The sequence below is a fragment of the Chiloscyllium punctatum genome, chromosome 11 (genome assembly GCF_047496795.1).
Source record: "Chiloscyllium punctatum isolate Juve2018m chromosome 11, sChiPun1.3, whole genome shotgun sequence".
Classification (NCBI taxonomy): domain Eukaryota; kingdom Metazoa; phylum Chordata; class Chondrichthyes; order Orectolobiformes; family Hemiscylliidae; genus Chiloscyllium; species Chiloscyllium punctatum.
Genome location: NC_092749.1, coordinates 97,520,422 through 97,541,138, shown reverse-complemented (window position 1 = coordinate 97,541,138; position 20,717 = coordinate 97,520,422). Strand labels below are relative to the sequence as shown.

Genomic DNA, 20,717 nt, shown 5'->3' with positions numbered 1-20,717 from the left:
TAGATCCATTTTGACGTTGATTGCATTTACTTATCAGCCATGTGACTGCTAGCCCCTCATCTGCAACATGAAAGCTAATTTGTGCCCACAGACCACTTTTCCCAAGTAGCTGAACTGTCCCTGTTCAACTGTGCTTTTCTGAAACTTGTAAATTTTATTCATTTGATTCTGTTTGTTTTATGCCTCTGCTAGCCTGTAAGTATTTTAAAATATATTTTCACAGTGACTGTGTCCGACTGAAACCAACTGATATTCAGCCAGATATCTTTAGCTACCTCCTGCATTTAATGTACACCGGGAAAATGGCTCCCCAGATTATTGATCCTGTCCGTCTCGAGCAGGGAATTAAGTTCCTGCATGCATACCCACTGGTACAGGAAGCCAGTTTAGCCAGCCACGGAGCGGTTCCTCGTCCTGATCAGGTCTTTGCTTGGACATCATCATTATATGGCATCCAGATTGCAGATAATCAAACTACACCTCAGAGTAGGTTATCAGCAGCAGAAAAGTCTTGTCGAGAGCCCAGGTCACATGCTCATCCTTCTCGGATGGAGCAAGAACGAGGTGCAGAAGCTAACCAGCATCCCCAAGGTGCACAGATGCTTCAGCCGTCTCAACAGATTGGGCAGTCCTCTGCAACGACTTTAGGCACACAACAAGGCTTGATTTCTGCAGCTGGTCCTCCAACGGCTGAAGAACGATGTGAAAATATCCCTCTATTAGATGGGCAGCCAGGAATTCATGCAATAGCTCATGTTAAACCCAGTATTATGAAAAGGAACAGTGGTTTTCCCAAGTTTTATGTCTGTCATCTTTGTGGCAGAAGGTTCACTCTACGAAGCAGCCTACGTGAGCACCTGCAGCTCCATACAGGAATGTCACTTCCAGTTACCAACCCAGCAGGAATGAATATGCTAGGCCAATTGGTAGAGCCTGGGAAACCTACAAAAGATCCTGAGGAAATACCTGAAGCAGAAGTAATTAGTGATGGCGAACTACAGCAGAAAAATGATTCACCAATGGCAGATGGCCAACTACAAGCCGAAACACCACCCCCATCAGACATTGCAGACATTGACAACATAGAGCTAGGGGATCAAGATAGGGAAGTGAAAAGGCGAAAATATGAATGCTCCATCTGTGGACGTAAATTCATCCAGAAAAGTCACTGGCGAGAGCATATGTATATTCACACTGGCAAGCCATACAAGTGTAGTACCTGTGATAAAACATTCTGTAGAGCCAACCAGGCTGCCAGGCATGTGTGCCTTAACCAGAATTCTGATACCTATATGATGGTGGATAATAAGCAAGCAATGCTTACTGAAGGTTCTTCTGAAGAAACGAGCCAGTCACTAATGGATCCAGTGTACCTAGCAACAAACCAATCAAACCAGTCGTACAAGTGCAATCTGTGTGATAAAAGCTTCTCAACTGCTAGTGAAGCTGTTCGGCATTCATGTCAAAACCAGAACTCTGATACCTTTGTTTTGATGGAAGGCCAACCAACAATTCAAGGGGAAGGCTCTTCAGAAGCTTGCGAAGTGACAGAAGTGAGCCAGTCATTGTCAGAAACCGTGCATAACGTGGAAGATGGTCAAGCCGTTTTAGTGGAATGAAGACTTTGTTCATTTACACACTTTTCCATGTGTTTCTTATAACGTACAATTTAAAACTGATAGTTCTTAGATATAAGGATGTTAAAAGTTTATTTTCTAAATTAGATCTAAGCTTTCTTCTCTGGTAAAAGCATGTCGTTCATTTATCCAAGAATCTTGTTACTTTTAAAATGAAAATTCAGGTGGCATCATTGTATCTGTCAGTGTTTGCACTAGAATTCAGACTAGCCCCTGTCAATCATGAGCTGCTTCAGGACTAGGTTAATATAAAAGAAACCGATGTGCATTGTTCTTTACTTATACTGGTGTTGCCTGATAAGTACATACTTTGCAAAGTGGATTGAGTAGGAAATTAAATCACGCTGTACCAAATGCAAAGAAGTTATCACATCATGATATTTATATGCCTCACCAGGCCACTTTCTGCTCAGCCTCCCTGAACCAACTACGGTCTCAAAGAAACGAATAAACACCTGTTGAGCTCTATGGATGTGTACTCAAACTAAAAGTTTCCTGGTTTGAATTAAGCATTGGTGACTGACAGTTTCAAGGGGTCACAGTGCAGCCGTTCACATTTTGTGATTAAGTAAAACTCCTGTTCTCTCAAGAGATGTAAGAGCTATTGATAAATGTTGTTATGCTTCACTAATTGTCAACTAATCACTGAGCATATCCCAACTGTTGGTAGTATATTTCGCAAATAATGAATCATAGACAGAGCATTGGCATTGCTGAGCCAACAATGAATCCGGAGTATGGGTATACCCTGGGTGAAGTCGGCATATGACTAATTTGTTGAATAACAATTATGTTATTGTTATTAGCAAAAGAAGAACCTGGAATGGTGAAGGTATTGCAGTAACTCCTATGTCAACTAGAATGCCCTTCTAATGAGTGAATCATATATATAAAAGGTATTTTATAGATAGAACTTGTTTGATATAGTAAATACAAATTGCTCACATTTTGGAAATTTTATTAGATATTTGAGACCCGTTTTCCAGTGTGATAGAACAAAGTAGTGCTCTGGTGCTCCACGTTCTTCCCTACTCACTTGCATAATCTTGTTTTTAAATGTTCAGTGTAAATCTGAATATCACTTTTACCTCACTTATTTACAATTTGCTTCTTGACATGTGTGTATAATTTGCTTTCGAGAGGTGGGAATGGGCGGGATATCAGAGTACACCTATGCATGCTGACTTCAAAATACAGTAGTAGTATTTGTAACTTGTTTTACAGAAATAGTAATTGCATTATTTATTGTGTTGTATGTCTTTTATACATTTTAGATTTTTTAATAAATACTGGAAAAAATTAAAAGCTGAAGATAGGATCCCTTAAAAACGTCTATCCTTTATCATCGAAAATTTGTAATCTGTTTTAAACCAAAATTGCAGTGACACTGCTGTCTGATGGGGAGGGGGAGGGAGATCTCTGCTGCAAAAATAAACTGTCATATTTGGCTTCAGAATATTTACTAAAGGTTCACATGTACCAACAATGTCAGCACTTGCCCTGTATTATTCATGTGGAAACTTCTCCGCACAAAGTTGCATTGCACCACGTTGAACTAGATTGGAGCAAAAGTGACAGAATTTCTTTAATGCCCTGTTACATTGATAAAATGAATTTTAAGAAAATACTTTTTATTTTACAATTAGACAGTTTTTATTTGCAGATTAGAGTGATACTAACACAATTCAGTACTGTACTAGTTGGATTAGTTAGTACCAATAGCGTTGAGTGCTGTTATTGTAAACATTCACGAAAACCACTGTCTGAAGTACACATAAATAAACATGATACTCAAACAAAATGACTAATTTTACCAATAGGTTATGAAAGGGTACACCAGGTTGGTACATTTTGGAGTTGTTACTTACAAATGCTAGTGTTACAAGAAACATTGAACCCCAACATGTTTTGTTTTACTGTTTAATTATTTGTAGTTTTGTCTATATAGTTATTTAACCACTTATTGCTCAGTAAATCCCCCAGAGATATACAAAGGTATTACTTTCAGATTTAAAATGCTAAAATATGTTCGAGATTGAGAAATAATGTATGTAAATTGCTTTGTTGTTACAAGTTTCATATAGACTTAAAATCAATATTTGAAATAAAGTTCAACTGCCTTAAAATACTTAAAGCGTAACCATGATGCTCAGTGTCAAAGCTATTATTTGCATTAAAATTCAAATAAAATGTAGTTTTTTTTATCAGTATTTTGTAAGGTTTGTTTCAAAAGAGAATATACTGTAATTTAGTCTTGTAAAACAAGTCCCACGTGAGGAAAGTACATTCCTTTGTTATAATGAAGAATAAGTAATACACTGTAACATTCTTGACCAAATCAAATTGAAGTTGATCAGTTTAATTGGGGAAATAAACACTTCTTTTGGCCCCCTATAGATCTTTTAAGATTTTCTAATCGTATTTTTTATTATGTTGATAATGGCAGTCAAACTTTACTTGAATTTCAAATTGCAGGTGTTTTGGAGCATTGTTTTCTTGTGATGTCATCTGCAGTCACGCTCCTTACCAACATTGTAAGAATTTGAAATGCATTGTACAGTGCTGCCTTTTTTGTGTAATTTTTTAATTTGCTGCTTGAAAGCTAACCAGTTCAGTTCAGTTGGAAGCCTTATTTGACAAAGCATACATGAAAAATCCTTATCCTTGCTGTATACAGTAATAGACTACAGCTTAGTTGTGTATGTCTTGTTAACTAAGCCACAGCTCTAAACTTCAGCCTTACATTTTCAATGACTTGTTTAGACCTAAATACACAAACTGAATACACATTGCACCTGTATTTGTCTTGATTCCATGCCGCAACTTTACTGTTACAGTCAAAACTTTTGTTAGTCAATATGTATAATGTATAATACAACGCTGCCAATACCAAAGACTTGAATAAAACGAGCTTGGTAGGAACTGGAAATATTGTTGTACTGTCTTGCTCAAATCTTTCTGCAGTACATAGTTTGTCCATGATAAGTACAGTTTCTTATTTAATTCTGCCTTTCCCACAAGTGAATAATGACTGGAATGATATTTCAGGATTCTAAGATAAGTGTTTGAAATTCATCATGATTCATCCATCTGGAGAAATGATATCCTTGCCCCATTGCAGTGGACATCACATTCAAGGTACACTTTGAGAGCAAATGAAGTTTTATTAATATTCTGTCTGCCTTCGGCTCATGGTGCTTTGGGTGCTGCTGTGCAATGGCTAAACACATTAAGCATTTTGTCCACTTTCATCTTTAGCTGACCAACGAACAGAGTGTGTTTCTATGCTATGTGACTCTGGTTTTCACTCAATTATCGTAGTATGATAATGGTTTTGTTTTTCACCTGCCATTTAAATGAACAACTTGGCTAAGCTATCCTGTAACTTTGAGCTACCAGTTCTGCTCTCACTATATCTCTCCTAATTTAATACCAAATGCAAATAGAAGTTAGAAAGAAAATTAGAAGTTAAGAACTGAAATTGCATCAGTTTCTAATCCTGTGTTTCTCTAACAACTATTCATTTCTTAACCCTCAACTGGTTCATTCATTTTGAGTTTTTTTCTAACACTGATTTAAAAACTAGAAGGATCCTTTGTGGCAGAACACAGGTATATGGACCCCTGGAGAAACTTTCATCCAAAGTACCAGCCTGTTGTGATCATCTTCATTTGAGAGAATAGTTCATGTTTCCTACTCTCAAAATAATTCTATTGTAACCACATCTTCAGACCTGTGTTTCCTTTATTCCCTCTTGCGGTATGGATGTCACTGGCTGACCAGTATTTATTTTCCTGTCCCTAGTTGCTGTTGAAAAGATGGTGGTGAGCTGCTTCTTGCACAGATGCAATCCATGTTGACATATTTCTAGGTCAGGGTGGTGAGTGGCCTGGAGAGAAATCTGAAGGTGGCAGTGTTCCAATGCATCTGCTGCTTTTGTCCTTCTAGATGGAAGTGGTCATGTATTTGGAAGGTGCTGTTTCACGATCTTTGGCAAATTTCTGTGATTGTAAACATTGCTGCACTGAACATTGCTTGTGAAGGGAGTGGATGCCATGTCAATCAACCAGGCTGCTTTGTCCTGGCTGGTGCCAAGCTTAGAGTTTTGTTGGAGCTGCACCCATCCAGATTGGTGGGGAGTATTCCATCACACTTCTGACTTTTGCCTGGTAGATGGTGGATGGGCTTTGGGGGGAGTCAGGAGGTGAATTACTTGCTATAGTATTCTTAACCTCTGACCTGCTCTTGTAGCAACTGTATTTATAGGGCAAATCCTTTTGATTTTCTGGTCAGTAGTAGTCCCCTATATTGAGAATGGGGATTCAGTGATGGTAATACCATTGAATGTCAGCAGATGGTGGTTAATTTCTCTTTCTCTTATTGGAGATACTCATTGCCTTGCATTTGTAACATGTTACTTGCTGCTTGTCAGGTCAATCCGGATATTGTCCAAATCGTGTTGCATTTCAAAATGGACTGCTTCAGTATCTGAGAAATCATGAATGGTGCTGAACAGTGTGCAGTCATTGAATATCCCCACTTCTGATCATTGATGAAGCAGCTGAAGATGGTTGGGCCTAAGACACCACCCGGAGAAACTCCTGCAGAGATGTCCTTGAGATCGCCAACAACCACAACCATCATCTTATGTACTTGGTATGACTCCAGCCAGTGGCGTGTTTGCCCTTGAGACCCAATGATTCCAGTTTGCCAGGGCTCCTTGATGCCACACATGGTCAAATATGGCATTGATGTCAAAGGCTTTCACTCCCATCTCAACACTGGAAATAAGTGCTTCTGTCCATGTTTGTATCAAGACTGTAATGAGGTCAGGAGGTAAACGGTCCTCGTAGAGCACAAGCTGTGTCAGTGCTGAGGTTATCTCTGAGCAGGTGCTGTTTGATAGCACTGTTGATGACCCCCTCCAGGACTTCACTGATCAAGAGTAGACTGATGGGCAAATTTCCCACTGTCAGGTAGATGCCAGTGTTTTACTCTTCTAGTAGTGCTTAGTTGGTGGCGAGGCAAGCTCTAGAGAATAGGCCTTCAGTCCTGATGTCAGAATATTGTCAGGACCCATAGCCTTTGCAGTAGCCAGTGCATCCTTGCATATTTCTGTTATCCTGTGGAGTGAATTGAATTGACTGAAAACTGGCATTTGTGATGCTGGGGACTAATGGAGAAGGCAGAGATGGATCATTCACTTGACCCTTCTAGCTGAAGGTTGAAGAAGATTCAGCCTTCTCTTTTACACTGAAGTGTTGGTCTCACCCGTTGTTGAGAATGGGGATATTTGTGGGGCTGCTTCCTCCAGTGAGTTGTTTATGACCATTCATGACTAGATGTGGCAAGACCAGAGTTGTGATCTGATCTGTTGGTTGGGGGATTGCTTATGCTGTTTGACACGCAAGTAGTCCTATTTAGTAACTTTACTGGGTTGATACCTTGTTTTAAGGTAAGCTTGATGCTCTTCATGCTGTCCTGCACTCAGTCAATTCAGGGTTGATCCCCAGGTTTGATGGTAATGGCTGATTACAAGAGGTTGCAGATTATACTGGAGTAAAATTTTGCTGCTGTTGATGGCCCATCTTAGGATGCTAGATCTGTTCAAAGTCTCTCTCTCTTTCCTTCCCCCCCCCCCCCCCCCCCCCATTTAACACTGTAATAGTGCTACAAACACAATGGTGGGTGTTATCAATATCCATGAGGGACTTTGGTCTCCAAAAGCACTCTGCAGTGGTCACTCTTAGCAATCCAGTCATGGATGTGCAGCTAGTAGATTAAGGCTAAGATCAGGTATGTTTTCTATCTTGTTAGTTCTCTCTCCACCTCCTACGTTTTAGATCTGCTGTCACCAGGCAGCATGGTAGCTCATTGGCTAGCACTGTTGTCTATCAGCGCCAGGACCTGGGTTCAATTCCCACCTTGACAACTGTCTGCACATTCTCTGTCTGCATGGGTTTTCTCTAGGTGCAGGTCAGGTGAATTGGCTGTGATAAATTGCCCATACTGTTAGGGGCATTCAGGGTAAATACAGGGTCGGGGACTGGGTCTGGGTGGGTTACTCCTCGTGGGGACATGGTGGACTTGGGCCAAAGGGCCTATTTCCATACTGTAGGGAATCTCATGTAATCATTCATCCTTGTAGCCCTCAGTGCTTCCTCCTAGCATTGCTCAACATAGAGAAGTACTGATTCATCAGCTGAGAGAATATGGTATTTGTATACTTACAGTATTCACCATACAATCCCTATTGTTATTTAATCACTTCTCTGCCTCTTCTCCCCTCTCTCTTCCCCCCACCCCCACTATCAAACCTATTTTTTGATCTTTGCTGGCTGTACACTTGATATAAAACTGTTTCCTTAGAACTGGAGAGTGTTAGAAGTAAAATTTATCCAGCTAACAATGGCTTTGGGCTGAGGGAACCAAGTAATTCTTGAACCCATGCCCGTCAGCAGATGGACTGCTAACAGAGGGGAATGGGCAGTTTCTGTACTCACTGCCCTATTAATGCTGCTAATGTTTTAAGCCATCAGGAGAAGTTTGAAGTACCTGAGCCCATGGGCATTCATGATGGATATTTTCACTGATCAAAAAAAAATGAAGGGTTGCTCTTAAATCTGGATGTCTCTTCTAATTTTGTGATCTTGAAAGTAAATCCATGTGCAGACCTATGGCAAATGGGCTTGTTAGACCATTTAGCTAAATACCTCCATAGGTGAATTTCACTACAGGCCAAAGAACACATTTGACCTTTGTATCATACCAGGTTCAAAGTACCCTCTCCATCATGATTCATTTTGAGATTAGCTACTGCCAAGCAAATGAAGGGACATTACACCCTCCCCTCTCTGGGCAGTGTATGCTTTAGCTTTCCTGCAATTGATGGTAATTAAACAATGTCTGTTTGAAGTTTATCCCATCAGCAGAGGGCAGCCTCAAACAGTTGAATGTAGCATCAGGTGGTGGTAGGGGAAGGGTTGCTAAGAGCCATGCTCTCTTCCGACATTGAGAGCTAGGCCCTATTATTTCTTTTCAACCTTCCCCTTCAAAATCTAGTTGCCAATTCAAATAGCAAAGCTCTACAATAAATAGAGAACTAGGAGGGAAATAAAAAGATAAACATAGGGGCAAACAGCTATTATTGATTTTTCAGGCACTTGTGTATTTTAAGGGTTCCTTTATCATTAATATTAATTTTGTTATTGAAGACAGTGTATAGTAAAATGATTTATATTTAACACAAAATTAACACCACCAATAATGTCCATCTCCAATATATGGAAGTCCAATATCACTGTTTAGCATTCAGTAGCATTGATTTGATAAGGGATTCAGCAATCTTAGGTTACCATTGACCAGAAACTGAACTTCCCCTATAAATACTGTGGTTACAAAAGCCAGTCAGAAGTCAGCAATCCTAGAAACCTGTCCACTATCTACAAAGGCACAATTTTGGAGCTTGATGGAATACTCCTCACTTACATCGATGAGCTAGGATCTAGAATGCTCATTCTGAAACTATGGTGAAATCAGATGTAATAGTAACTTTGGTAAAGAAAAGAAGAGAGCGCTATAGGGGAAAAAGGCTCAGTAGGACTAATTGAGGAATGAATGGACTAAATTTCTACCTCATGAACTTCATTAACAGTCAATGCCACAGAACAGGAGCATCTCCATACAACAATGCTTAATATTACTTTATTCATAGTGTTTTAGTTATTCCAATATGGCTTAGATACACAGCAAATACAATTTATACAAATGTCAATTTCACATTGTTATAAAAGCACAGCAGCGTTAATAAGAGCAGCATCAGTCTCTCAGATTCTGCTCAAGGCAGCATGGGTCAGTGGTGAGCACTTGCCTCACAGCGCCAGGCACCGGAGCTCAATTCCACCCTCTGTGCAAACTCCCATAGACAGTTGCCTTTCTCCCAGTGTCTGCATGGTTTTCCTCCAGGTGCTCCAGGTGTCAGGTCTGGTGAATTGGCCATGCTAAATTGCCTATAACTTAGGTGCATTAGTCAGAGGGAAAATGGGTCTCGGTGGGTTACTCTTCGGAGGGTCGGTGTGGACTTGTTGGGTTGAAGGGCCTGTTTCTATACTGTAGGGAATCTAAGCTAATCTTAAATTCATGCAGTACACAAGTAGACAGTAGTTACCATTTTTAACCTGATCATTTACTGTACAGTGACAGTGTTACAAGGCTAGGGTGTTAGTTTATTAATTGGGTAAGGGAGGAAATATGCTGAACAGGGTAACCTGAATAATCAGCTTAAAACATTGTTTTAATGCTGGAGTTTAGTGAGAAAAATATTGGGATGGAATGATGAGATCAGTCACAAATTTGTCAAAAAAACATTAATGTTCTTGTCTTAATGGCATGTGAGCATTAATTTATGCAATAGCAAGGCACATCTCAGAGATCATTATGAAAGTCCAAACAAACCTTGACTAATAACCCAATTTAATGCACTTTCATTAAAAGCTTCAAATTTTAGCGATCTGGATCCAGTCACCCAACAGTCTAAAGGAATTAAATGAATCTCAGCACAACAGCATGGGCCAAATGGCCTGTTCTGTGCTGTACCTTTCTATGTTCTATGAATGATGGTCACATTTCATCCTCTGGAACATATGCAACAGTCCAGGATGTCAGCGAGGCCAATTTTGCATGGTTCAACTTTGCACAATGCACTAAAGTTAGCTTTAGGAGGACTTCAGATTGAAGTTATTCCTTAGAATTGAGATCAGCTTTGCCAGAACCTTGAGTGCACTTCAAAATTCTAAATGATCAGGGTGAGCTTTGTTCAGGCAAATCAAATCATGAAATATCATTAAGTTTAGCTTGCTGTACCTGCCATTTCTATGGACCTGTTTCACTCTCAGGTTGTCCTAGGTTTTAAGCTGTCAACACTGTAGTCCTTTATCAAACATTAAGAACACCAAAGTTAACTCCGTTATCAAAATCCAAATTAAATGAAAAAGACACAGCTTTTTAATCAACAAGTTTAATTCTAAGAATATCCTAAATGTAACAAACTGATGATACAAAGCTGCATTGCCAGATTTTTGAACAAATACCCCTTCAATTTTCAGACACCATTGTGTTTATCATCAGGTTAAAAGCAAGAAATTATTAAATGCCTATGTAGATATAGCTCGCGAATTGATTCGGGATTGTCAATCAACAGTGGTACTTGGTCTTGTCACAGTAGCATTGTGTCTTCACATTCTATTTCACGAGTGTCTGTTTGGAGCGCTGCAAATGCACACAAAAATAAAATTATCAATGTTTAACAATGAATGGGGGCATTGGTTAGCTCAATGGCTAGCATGTACTACAAGAATTGTACCAAAAATGTAGGTTAAATCTCAACTCACACTGTGGTACTTTATTAAAACCTGGTTCCTCACCTTGTGCCATATTTAACAGTGACGTTCACACTGCAAAGCCAATTGTCCCTCAAAAGAGATACTTCGGTCTTGTGCCGGTGAACAATAACTAATTAATTAGTCAAGTATAGTTGCTGCTCACCTTTTAACAAGTTAAATTCTGGGTCACAAATGTCTGAAAAGGCTTCTAAATAAATTTAGAAAACTGAACAAAGGCACCTTGAGATTTGGAAATAGAATGATTTCAAAATTAGAAGTTGACACCATAGTATCAGCATAAATTGTTCAAGAGGAAATCTCTTGGTTACTGAGGCAATTTAGCAGGGATAGCTCAATGATCCCCTCCACCACCTCCCAGCATGTAATTGACAGTCCCACATGCTGCTGATAGTACCTCAAGATCAGTATTAGAGGTCATGACCAATGGGAGAGCCAGAAGTCTCCATGGCACTACTAGACCAACAGTTAGCTGGAGCCAGGCAAGGGATCCTCAGAGAGAGATCCCTTCAAACAGCCAAGGATGACAACAAAAATACCTCATTAAACCTCTTTCCCTTCATCAAATATGGTCAATATAAACAATTATCAGCATGAATGAGGTGGACACCACGGGGCAAAGTCTGTTGCCTTTTAGTAACCATTGCAAGGTATCAAAAAAACAAAAAAAACACTAACACCCAAAGGAACTGCTACTTCGATCATTAGAATATCAAGGAGTTGAAAACAGCATTCAAGAAATGTATAGATTATCAATCTATATTCTTATTTATGAAGATGGACTGGAAGAGAGAAAGATTAGCACAAACAAGTCCTTATCTACTCACTTAGAGAGAAACATGAAAAAGTCACAGTGGCTCTTCGTCAAAATAGCAGCTGCATCTTTCAACTTGAGGATTACACAAATAATATGCTTAATTCAGTAATTCAAAGTGCAGCTGCTGAGGATCCCAAAGTCGTCATGAACAAGATCAAGCCAGACAGTAGTTCTCCAGAGATCAGTATGGTCATGAGATTTCTTGGTGAAAGATAATGCACAAATTCTCACATGTGAGGCGCACAACCTCCAAAAGCAAGAGGTCACATCAGGGTTGATTGGGGCTGTTTGAATGCAGTAAAATTAGGACAAAAACTACAGTTTAAACATCAACCCTGGCAAAGCCAGTTACTGGAATATCTGGACAGCCAAGTAAATCAGATCAACTATCACAATAAAGACAGAAACTCCACTGACCAAAGTAATATAGATGTAGACTGTAACAGCATTCACTTATCAGTGGTTACCACAATTTACATCAGAGTAAACTAAAATGAAAGCCCATGAAACTGGAACTTGGACGACCAGAAGACATTATTCTGAGTGGAGGGAGATCAGTTTTCAATGGAGGGAGTGGAAACAATTAAGTTAAGCACTCCTCAAACAAAATGAAGTGTTCAAGCAAACATAGAAAGAAGAGAGAACTCAGAATCCAACAGACAAAGCAAAGAAAAAAGTACACAGAATGGAAGCTGGCAGAATTACAAATGCATTTCTGCTGAGACAATGGAAAACTTGGAAGCCTAAAGAAACTCACCAGCTTAAATGAGATTTTAGGAAAGGCAACAATTTGTAGCTCAAGTGGATGTTTGAGAACAAAAGGATTGTTTTGATTCTCATGCAAAAGGTTAAAAGTCAGAGAAAGAACGATCGAGACAACAAGTAGTATCACACATCAAATATTAGAGGACTTTGACTAAAAATAAAGACAGGCTAGAAACAGAGAAAAGGGGATGCTGGGGGGATAGGCTTTAGGACTGGATGAAAACAAGCAACAGAAAAAGCTGAAGAACCATTATCAAGCAAGATCTATAGTGCTGGCTTTATCTCTGAAGATCTAAGTGTTTTTGTCACTCTGCCAACAAAACTGGTGCAATAGAACGCAAGGTGCATTGAATAATCAACTTAGTGAGCTATGCAGTAAGAAAGATCATGCAGAGAACCTTAGGCCTAGAATGAGAGAGAAAATTACATCAGGTTTTAGGCACCCTTCTTGGCTTTGAAGATGATAGAGGAACATGAAATGTATTTTTTTTTTAAAAAAGTCTTGTTAAAGAGCAAGGACATTCCACAATGCATCACAGTAAATGGAAGTAACATCCTATTGTCCAAAGGGAAGCTCAAGAAACCAGCTTGAAACAAGAATTTGTGTACTAGTGTTGTGTTTCGTTAACAATGAACTGTTGATGTAAAGTTTAGAACATTGAGAAAAGAGGAAAAATGTTAACAGCTTTAAAAAGTGTTGGTGAAAAAGGCTCAAGATAAAGCGGGAAGGAGAAAAAGAAAAACACAACCCTTATGGAAAAGTACTGAATGAGACTAAAAAGAACTAAAATAATATCAAAAGACAATGAGTTTTGGACATGTTGTTACCTCTGCAGTAGGGTCAGAGTGCCTAAGCAACTGATTTAACAGAGCAACAAGAGACTAACAGTGAAGGAAACACCGAGCTTACCTTTTAAAGAGAGCAAGCCAAAGAATTGGAACTCTGAAAGCAGTGTCATCACTGAGCCCACAGTCACTGCAGTGAGCTACTGCACTCAAAGCAAAGGTTGCTACTGGGTTCTGAACTCAGCTACAAAAAGATCTACATCTTTGGCATTTATCAGTAATCAAGATTTCAATGGCCCAACAGAGAGGTTGCAAGGGTCAGCAGAAAGGAGGTCACCAACCTCTTAAATGATTCCTACACGGAGACAGCGCCGTCAGATACATCCCTCTCCACTGGACTGCTGACGGTACCTTCCCGAGATGCTGTGCCTTGCTCCTGATCTGTATCCTGCGTAACCAGGCAGGTGGCCACCAGAGTCTCTTTGCTGGCCACCCCCATCTCGTCCATAACCGGGCAGGTGGCCACCAGAGTCTCTTCACAGGCTGCCCCCATCACTTCCACAACCGCGTGGGAGGCCACCAGAGTCACTTCACAGGCCACCCCCGTCTCGTCCACAACTGGGCGGGCGGCCACCGCAGTCTCTTTGCAGGCTGCCCCCGTCTCGTCCACAACCAAGCAGGCGGCCACCACAATGTCTTCGCGGGCCACCCCGGTCTCATCCAGAACCAGGCGGGCTGCCCCGGTCTCGTCCATAACCGGGCGTGTGGCCACTACTGTCCCTTCGCGGGCCACCCCAGTCTCGTCTACAGCCGGACGAGCGGCCACCACATTGTCTTCGCAGACCGCCGCGGTCTCATCCAGAACCAGGCGGGCAGCCACTACAGTCTCTTCGTGGGCCGCTCCCGTCTCATCCACAACCGGGTAGGCAGCTACCACAGTCTCTCCGCGGGCTGTCCCTATCTCAGGCACAACTGGGTGGGCGGCCACCATCTCTTCGCAGACCACCCCCGTCTCGTCCATATCTGGGCGAGCGGTCACCAGAGTCTCTTCGCAGGCCGCCGTCACTTCCACAACCGGGTTGGAGGCCAGAGTCACTTCACAGGCCACCCCCGTCTCATCCAGAACTGGGCAGGTGGCCACGAGAGTCACTTCACGGGCCACCCCCATCTCGTCCACAACCGGACGGGCAACCACCACAGTCTCTTCGTGGGCCGCCTCCGTCTCATCCACAACAGGACAGGCAGCCACCACAGAATCTTCATGTACCACCCCCGTCTCATCCACTGGGCAGGCGGCCACCACAGTCTCTTTGCGGGCCGCCTCAGTCTCCTCCGCACCTGGGCCAGCGGCCACCACAAACTCTTCACTGGCCACCCCTATCTCGGCCACAACTGGGCAGGCGACCACCACAGTCTCTTCATGGGCCACCCTTGTCTCGTCCAGAACTGGGCAGGCGGCCACCAGAGTCACTTTACGGGCCGCCCCCATCTCGTCCACAACTGGGCGGGCGGCCACCGCAGTCTCTTTGCAGGCTGCCCCCGTCTCGTCCACAACTGGGCGGGCGGCCACCGCAGTCTCTTTGCAGGCTGCCCCCGTCTCGTCCACAACTGGGCGGGCGGCCACCGCAGTCTCTTTGCAGGCTGCCCCCGTCTCGTCCACAACCAAGCAGGCGGCCACCACAATGTCTTCGCGGGCCACCCCGGTCTCATCCAGAACCAGGCGGGCTGCCCCGGTCTCATCCATAACTGGGTGAGCGGCTGTCTCTTTGTGGGCCGCCCTCATCTCTTCCACAACCGGGCGGGCGGCCACCCCAGTCTCGTCCACAACTGGGTGGGCGGCCAGGGTCTCTTCACAGGCCGCCTCTATCTTGTCCACAACAGGGTGGGCGGCCACCATGGTCTCCGCGTGGGACGCCTCTGTCTCGTCCACACCCGGGCGGGCAGCCAGAGTCTCATGGGCCGCCTCGGTCTCGTCCACACCCGGGTGGGCGGCCACCAGAGTCTCTTCGCAGGCCACCACTGTCTCATCCACAACAGGATAGGTGGCCACTAGGGTCTCTTCGCGGGCCACCACTGTCTCATCCACAACAGGATAGGCGGCCACTAGGGTCTCTTCGTGGGCCACCACTGTCTCATCCACAACAGGGTGGGAGGCCACCAGGGTCTCTTCACGGGCTGCCTCAATCTCATCCACAACAGGGTGGTCGGCCATCATGGTCTCCGCGTGGGACGCCTCTGTCTCGTCCACACCCGGGCGGGCAGCCAGACTCTCATGGGCCGCCTCGGTCTCGTCCACATCTGGGTAGGCAGCCACCAGAGCCTCTTCATGGGCCGCCTCTGTCTTGACCACAGAGTGGGCGGCCACCTCCATCTCATCCACAACAGGGTGGGCAGCCACCAGAGTCTCTTCCGGGGCCACCACTGTCTCATCCACAACAGGGTGGGCAGCCACCAGAGTCTCTTCGTGAGCCACCACTGTCTCATCCACAACAGGGTGGGCAGCCACCAGAGTCTCTTCCTGGGCCACCACTGTCTCATCCACAACAGGGTGGGCAGCCACCAGAGTCTCTCCATGGGCCACCACTGTCTCATCCACAACAGGGTGAGCGGCCACGAGGGTCTCTTCCTGGGCCACCACTGTCTCCTCCACAACAGGGTGGGCAGCCACCAGAGCCTCTTCCTGGGCCACCACTGTCTCATCCACAACAGGGTGAGTGGCCACTAGGGTCTCTTCGCGGGCCGCCTCAATCTCATCCACAACAGGGTGGACGGCCACCAGAGTCTCTTCGTGGGCCACCACTGTCTCATCCACAACAGGGTGGGCAGCCACCAGAGTCTCTTCCTGGGCCACCACTGTCTCATCCACAACAGGGTGGGCAGCCACCAGAGTCTCTCCATGGGCCACCACTGTCTCATCCACAACAGGGTGAGCGGCCACGAGGGTCTCTTCCTGGGCCACCACTGTCTCCTCCACAACAGGGTGGGCAGCCACCAGAGCCTCTTCCTGGGCCACCACTGTCTCATCCACAACAGGGTGAGTGGCCACTAGGGTCTCTTCGCGGGCCGCCTCAATCTCATCCACAACAGGGTGGACGGCCACCAGAGTCTCTTCGTGGGCCGCCTCAATCTCATCCACAACAGGGTGGGCGGCCACCAGAATCTCTTCGTGGGCCGCCTCAATATCATCCACAACAGGGTGGGCGGCCACCAGAGCCTCTTCGTGGGCCGCCTCAATCTCATCCACAACAGGGTGGGCGGCCACCAGAGTCTCTTCGTGGGCCACCACTGTCTCATCCACAACAGGGTGAGCGGCCACTAGGGTCTCTTCCTGGGCCACCACTGTCTCATCCACAACAGGGTGGGCGGCCACTAGGGTCTCTTCCTGGGCCACCACGGTCTCATCCACAACAGGGTGAGTGGCCACTAGGGTCTCTTCGCGGGCCGCCTCAATCTCATCCACAACAGGGTGGGCAGCCACCAGAGCCTCTTCGTGGGCCGCCTCAGTCTCATCCACAGAGTGGGCGGCCACCAGAGTCTCTTCCTGGGCCACCACTGTCTCAGCCACAACAGGGTGGGTGGCCACCAGGGTCTCTCCATGGGCCACCACTGTCTCATCCACAACAGGGTGAGCGGCCACGAGGGTCTCTTCCTGGGCCACCACTGTCTCCTCCACAACAGGGTGGGCAGCCACCAGAGCCTCTTCCTGGGCCACCACTGTCTCATCCACAACAGGGTGGGTGGCCACCAGAGCCTCTTCCTGGGCCACCACTGTCTCATCCACAACAGGGTGGGTGGCCACCAGAGCCTCTTCCTGGGCCACCACTGTCTCATCCACAACAGGGTGAGTGGCCACTAGGGTCTCTTTGCGGACCGCCTCTGTCACTTCCACAACCGCCTCCTGCAGTGACTCATCGGTTTGTCTGGTTACCAGAACCTCATCTTCTGGCACAAAGGTGCACTCCGCAGTTGTCACTAGGATCTCAGAGGTCTGCAAGACTGCTGAAACCATCTTGGCTGTCTCCTCAGCCAGGTAGTCTGGTGCCACAGCGACCTCACAGGTAATCTCCTCTGCCTCGCTGGCAGTCTCATCGTGACAGATTGTTTTGGTTACTTCTGCTGGTGAGGCTGCGTCGCCACGCTCCAACTGCTCCCCCTCTGTCACAATTTCTTCGACTACTTTTCCTTCACCTTCAACCCTCTTCTCAATGACGTCTGGGACTGCGGTTGATATCCATGATGGTGATCTCTCATCAACGCTGCTTTTGATTGCTTCTACAGCTCCCTGGTTCACAGTAATGGCTTGCTCGACCCTCGGCTCCCCACCTTCAGCTGGTGCTTCCGACTTAGTTATAACTTCCCCCTCGGGAAGAGCATTTGTTCTGACTGTTTCCTGCTGCTCCTTAGCTGCTCTCTCTTCCTCGACAGCATCATATTCAGAAAGGGGAACCACTGCTGGTGTGTCTGGCTCTTCACCCTTGCTCACTCCCAACTCTGCCTCTGTGGTCTCTTTTCCAACATCCTCCACCACAGGCTGGTCAGCTCTGGCATCAGACCTCTTCTTTCTTCGGCCTGGGATCAGTTTTCTCAGAGACATCCAGGACTCCTCCTTGGCCTGTTCGGTCTCGGGAACAGCAGCTTCGGCTGCAACAACAGAGTCGTCTGCACGGTCTTCACTCTTGAATTTGGACTTGCGGCTCGAGGTCACCAACCTCTTAAAGGATTCCCACACGGAGACTGCGCTGTCAGATACATCCGCCTCCACTGGACTGCTGACGGTACCTTCTGGAGATGCTGTGCCTTGCTCCTGATCTATATCCTGTGGAACACTAGCATTCAGTTCCTCAGCACTGTCCGGCACTTGGATGGCTCCCTCGGGTGATTTTTGGGCCTCCGCATCTGGTTGCAGGGCTTTCGAGTTGGACTTTCTTGTTCTCTTCTTGGAGGACCCGACGCAGATCAGCGCCTCCCAGGTTACAGGGGCATCCGCTTTCTTTTTGGGATCCTCAGTATTCCGCTCCAAACTCAGGTCCTCGGCATTTGGTTTTTCTGGCTTATCGGCCGGGGCAGCGCTCACACTCTCACTAGAGGAGACAGCTGCTCCCTTCGCTTTATCAGTCTGCTCATCTTCTCGGTCACTCTCAGATTGTACTTTGGGGCGCTTTTTCGATGTCACTAACTTCTTAAATGACGCCCATGCGGTAATGTTCTCTTTCTTCCTCTCACCATCACTGGCTTCATTTATTGTCTCTACCTCAGGATTGGAAGCATCTGGCATCTCGGCAGAGACTGCATCACCCGCTTCCTCAGGGGATGTTAAAGGAGGGATGTCCATCTTCTGGCCATCTGGACTGCCCTCCGATTCGGTGGATGACTGAAGTCGTGTCTCGTCGTCATTTCTCAGTTGGGCCTTTCTTTTGCCACGTTTTCGTTTCTTCCCAGAGTGCTTTTTGGTGCTACTACTGGTGAAGAGTTTCTTCAGGGGGCTGCCCTGCAGCTTGGCCTTTTCCTGGGATGACAAGAGCTCCGCCTCTCCCACTACAGGCTCCTGGACCTTGCCTGGTGTTTGATCCACGTCTACATCGGTCTGTTCTGTTTGAAGCCCTGCCAAATCTTCAATGGCAGCAGATTCTGGCTTCACCTGTCTCTGAGCCAACTGGCTTTGCACAGTCAGCTGGGTCGCCTGATCCATCTCCAAGGCTGGGGCGGTCATCTTCATTTTGGGGCCACATTGCCCACCGTCTTCTGTGGACACGCTGTCCTCCCCAATCTTCTCAGAGTCCAAAATCAATCCTTCAGCCTCTCTGACTTTGGCCAGTTCCGCTGAGAGGTCCTCAAAATCGTCATCTCGCTCTTTTTCTTTCACTGGGCGAACCTCCAAGATTTCAGCATCATCTTGTGACGCAGAAGGCCCCTTCGAAGGTCCATGGTCACCTTCCTCACCATTAACATCTCCAGCAGCAACGACTTGCTCCTCATTTTCCTTCTGCTCTCCATTTACCTCCGGCTTCTCCCCAATGACCAGGGGTTCATCTTCAGCCTTCTTGAAGCTTGGCTTCCTTTGCAACACTGAGAAAAAGCCTTGCCAAAAAAATCTCTTTAAGGGGGAATCCACAGCAGGGTTCTCGACCGGACTAACGGCAGACTTCACTGGCTTCTCGGCAACAGTGGGATTTGGTGCCGCCTGACTGGTGGACTCTTCCATTTCTCCAGGGGTGAGAACCTCAGGTGGACTCTCCTCTGCCTCATGAGCGGCAAGACTCAAGTCACCATTTGTCATTCCTCCCATTTCTTGCTTAGATTCGCCGTCTATCTCACTTGCTTCATCCTTTTTCACAGTCAGCAACTGCACTGGTTCCAGCTTGTCAGGGTTCTCTTTCTTCACTGTGAACGTGCAGCCCACAAATTTGAAGACCTTCTTGAAGCCAACCTCACCAGCTTGTGCCTCCTCTCCAATTTCAACAGGAGGATCTGCGTCTTCCTGGGAATCTCTTGGCTCCTCATCTTTGGTTTGAGTGGGAGTCTCCTTTTTCTCAAAGTCCATTTCGATTAGTTTCTCCTCTTGGGTTTTGACAGGTGGTTCAACTGCAAATAGAAAAGATTCAAAAAGGTAAGTATCAAATAGAATCTGATTCAGTGTCAAGAGAAAGTAGTAGTTTAATTTAGATAAAATGGGAGGTGCTGCATTTTGGGAAAGCAAATCTTAGCAGGACTTGTATGCTTAATGGTAAGGTCCTAGGGAGTGTTGCTAAACAAAGACCTTGGAGTGCAGGTTCATAACTCCTTGAAAATGGAGTCGCAGGTAGATAGGATAGTGAAGGCAGCATTTGGTATGCTTTCCTTTATTGGTCAGAGTATTGAGTATAGGAGTTGGGAGGTCATGTTGTACAGGACATTAGTTCGAATACTGCATGCAATTTGGTCTCCTTCCTATCAGAAATACATCATGAAACCTGAAAGGGTTCAGAAAAGATTTACAAGGATATTGTCAGAGTTGGAGGATTTGAGCTTTAGGGAGAGGCTGAACATGCTGGGGCAGTTTTCCCTGGTACGTCGGAGGCTGAGGGTGACCTTATAGAGGTTTATAAAATCACGAGGGGCATGGATAAATAGACAAAGTCTTTTCCCTGGCGTGGGGGAATTCAGAGCTAGAGGGCATAGGTTTAGGGTGAGACGGGAAAGATATAAAAGGGACCTAAGGGGCAACTTTTTCACTCAGAGGGTGGCATGTGTACAGAATGAGCTGCCAGAGGAAGTGTGGAGGCTGGTACAATTACAGGCAATTTAAAAGGCATCTGAATGGGTATAAGAATAGGA

The 20,717-nt window shown here is 45.3% G+C and overlaps 2 protein-coding genes across 10 annotated transcripts in view; one reads left to right on the top strand and one right to left on the bottom strand.

Annotated features, from left to right (window-relative positions):
* The window catches only part of zbtb2b (zinc finger and BTB domain containing 2b), a 33,891-nt gene extending 29,325 nt beyond the window's left edge, over positions 1 to 4,566 (top strand). For all 4 annotated transcript variants that reach the window (XM_072581347.1, XM_072581350.1, XM_072581348.1 and 1 more), the window contains one exon: positions 224 to 4,566. In XM_072581347.1, coding sequence (XP_072437448.1) covers positions 224 to 1,619 — 1,396 coding nt within the window. In that variant the 3' untranslated portion in view covers positions 1,620 to 4,566. The remainder of the gene's footprint in view (positions 1 to 223) is intronic.
* Positions 4,567 to 9,304: 4,738 nt separating this feature from the next.
* Positions 9,305 to 20,717, bottom strand: part of akap12b (A kinase (PRKA) anchor protein 12b) — a 93,924-nt gene continuing 82,511 nt past the window's right edge. For 4 of the 6 annotated variants that reach the window (XM_072581345.1, XM_072581343.1, XM_072581344.1 and 1 more), the window contains 2 exons: positions 13,745 to 19,985; positions 9,306 to 10,904 (listed from right to left, as the gene is read on the bottom strand). In XM_072581345.1, the coding sequence (XP_072437446.1) occupies positions 13,759 to 19,944 (6,186 nt within the window). In that variant the 5' untranslated portion in view covers positions 19,945 to 19,985 and the 3' untranslated portion in view covers positions 9,306 to 10,904; positions 13,745 to 13,758. Of the gene's footprint in view, positions 10,905 to 13,744; positions 19,986 to 20,717 lie in introns of all 6 variants that reach the window. The other 2 variants (XM_072581342.1, XM_072581341.1) reach the window with 2 other exon arrangements.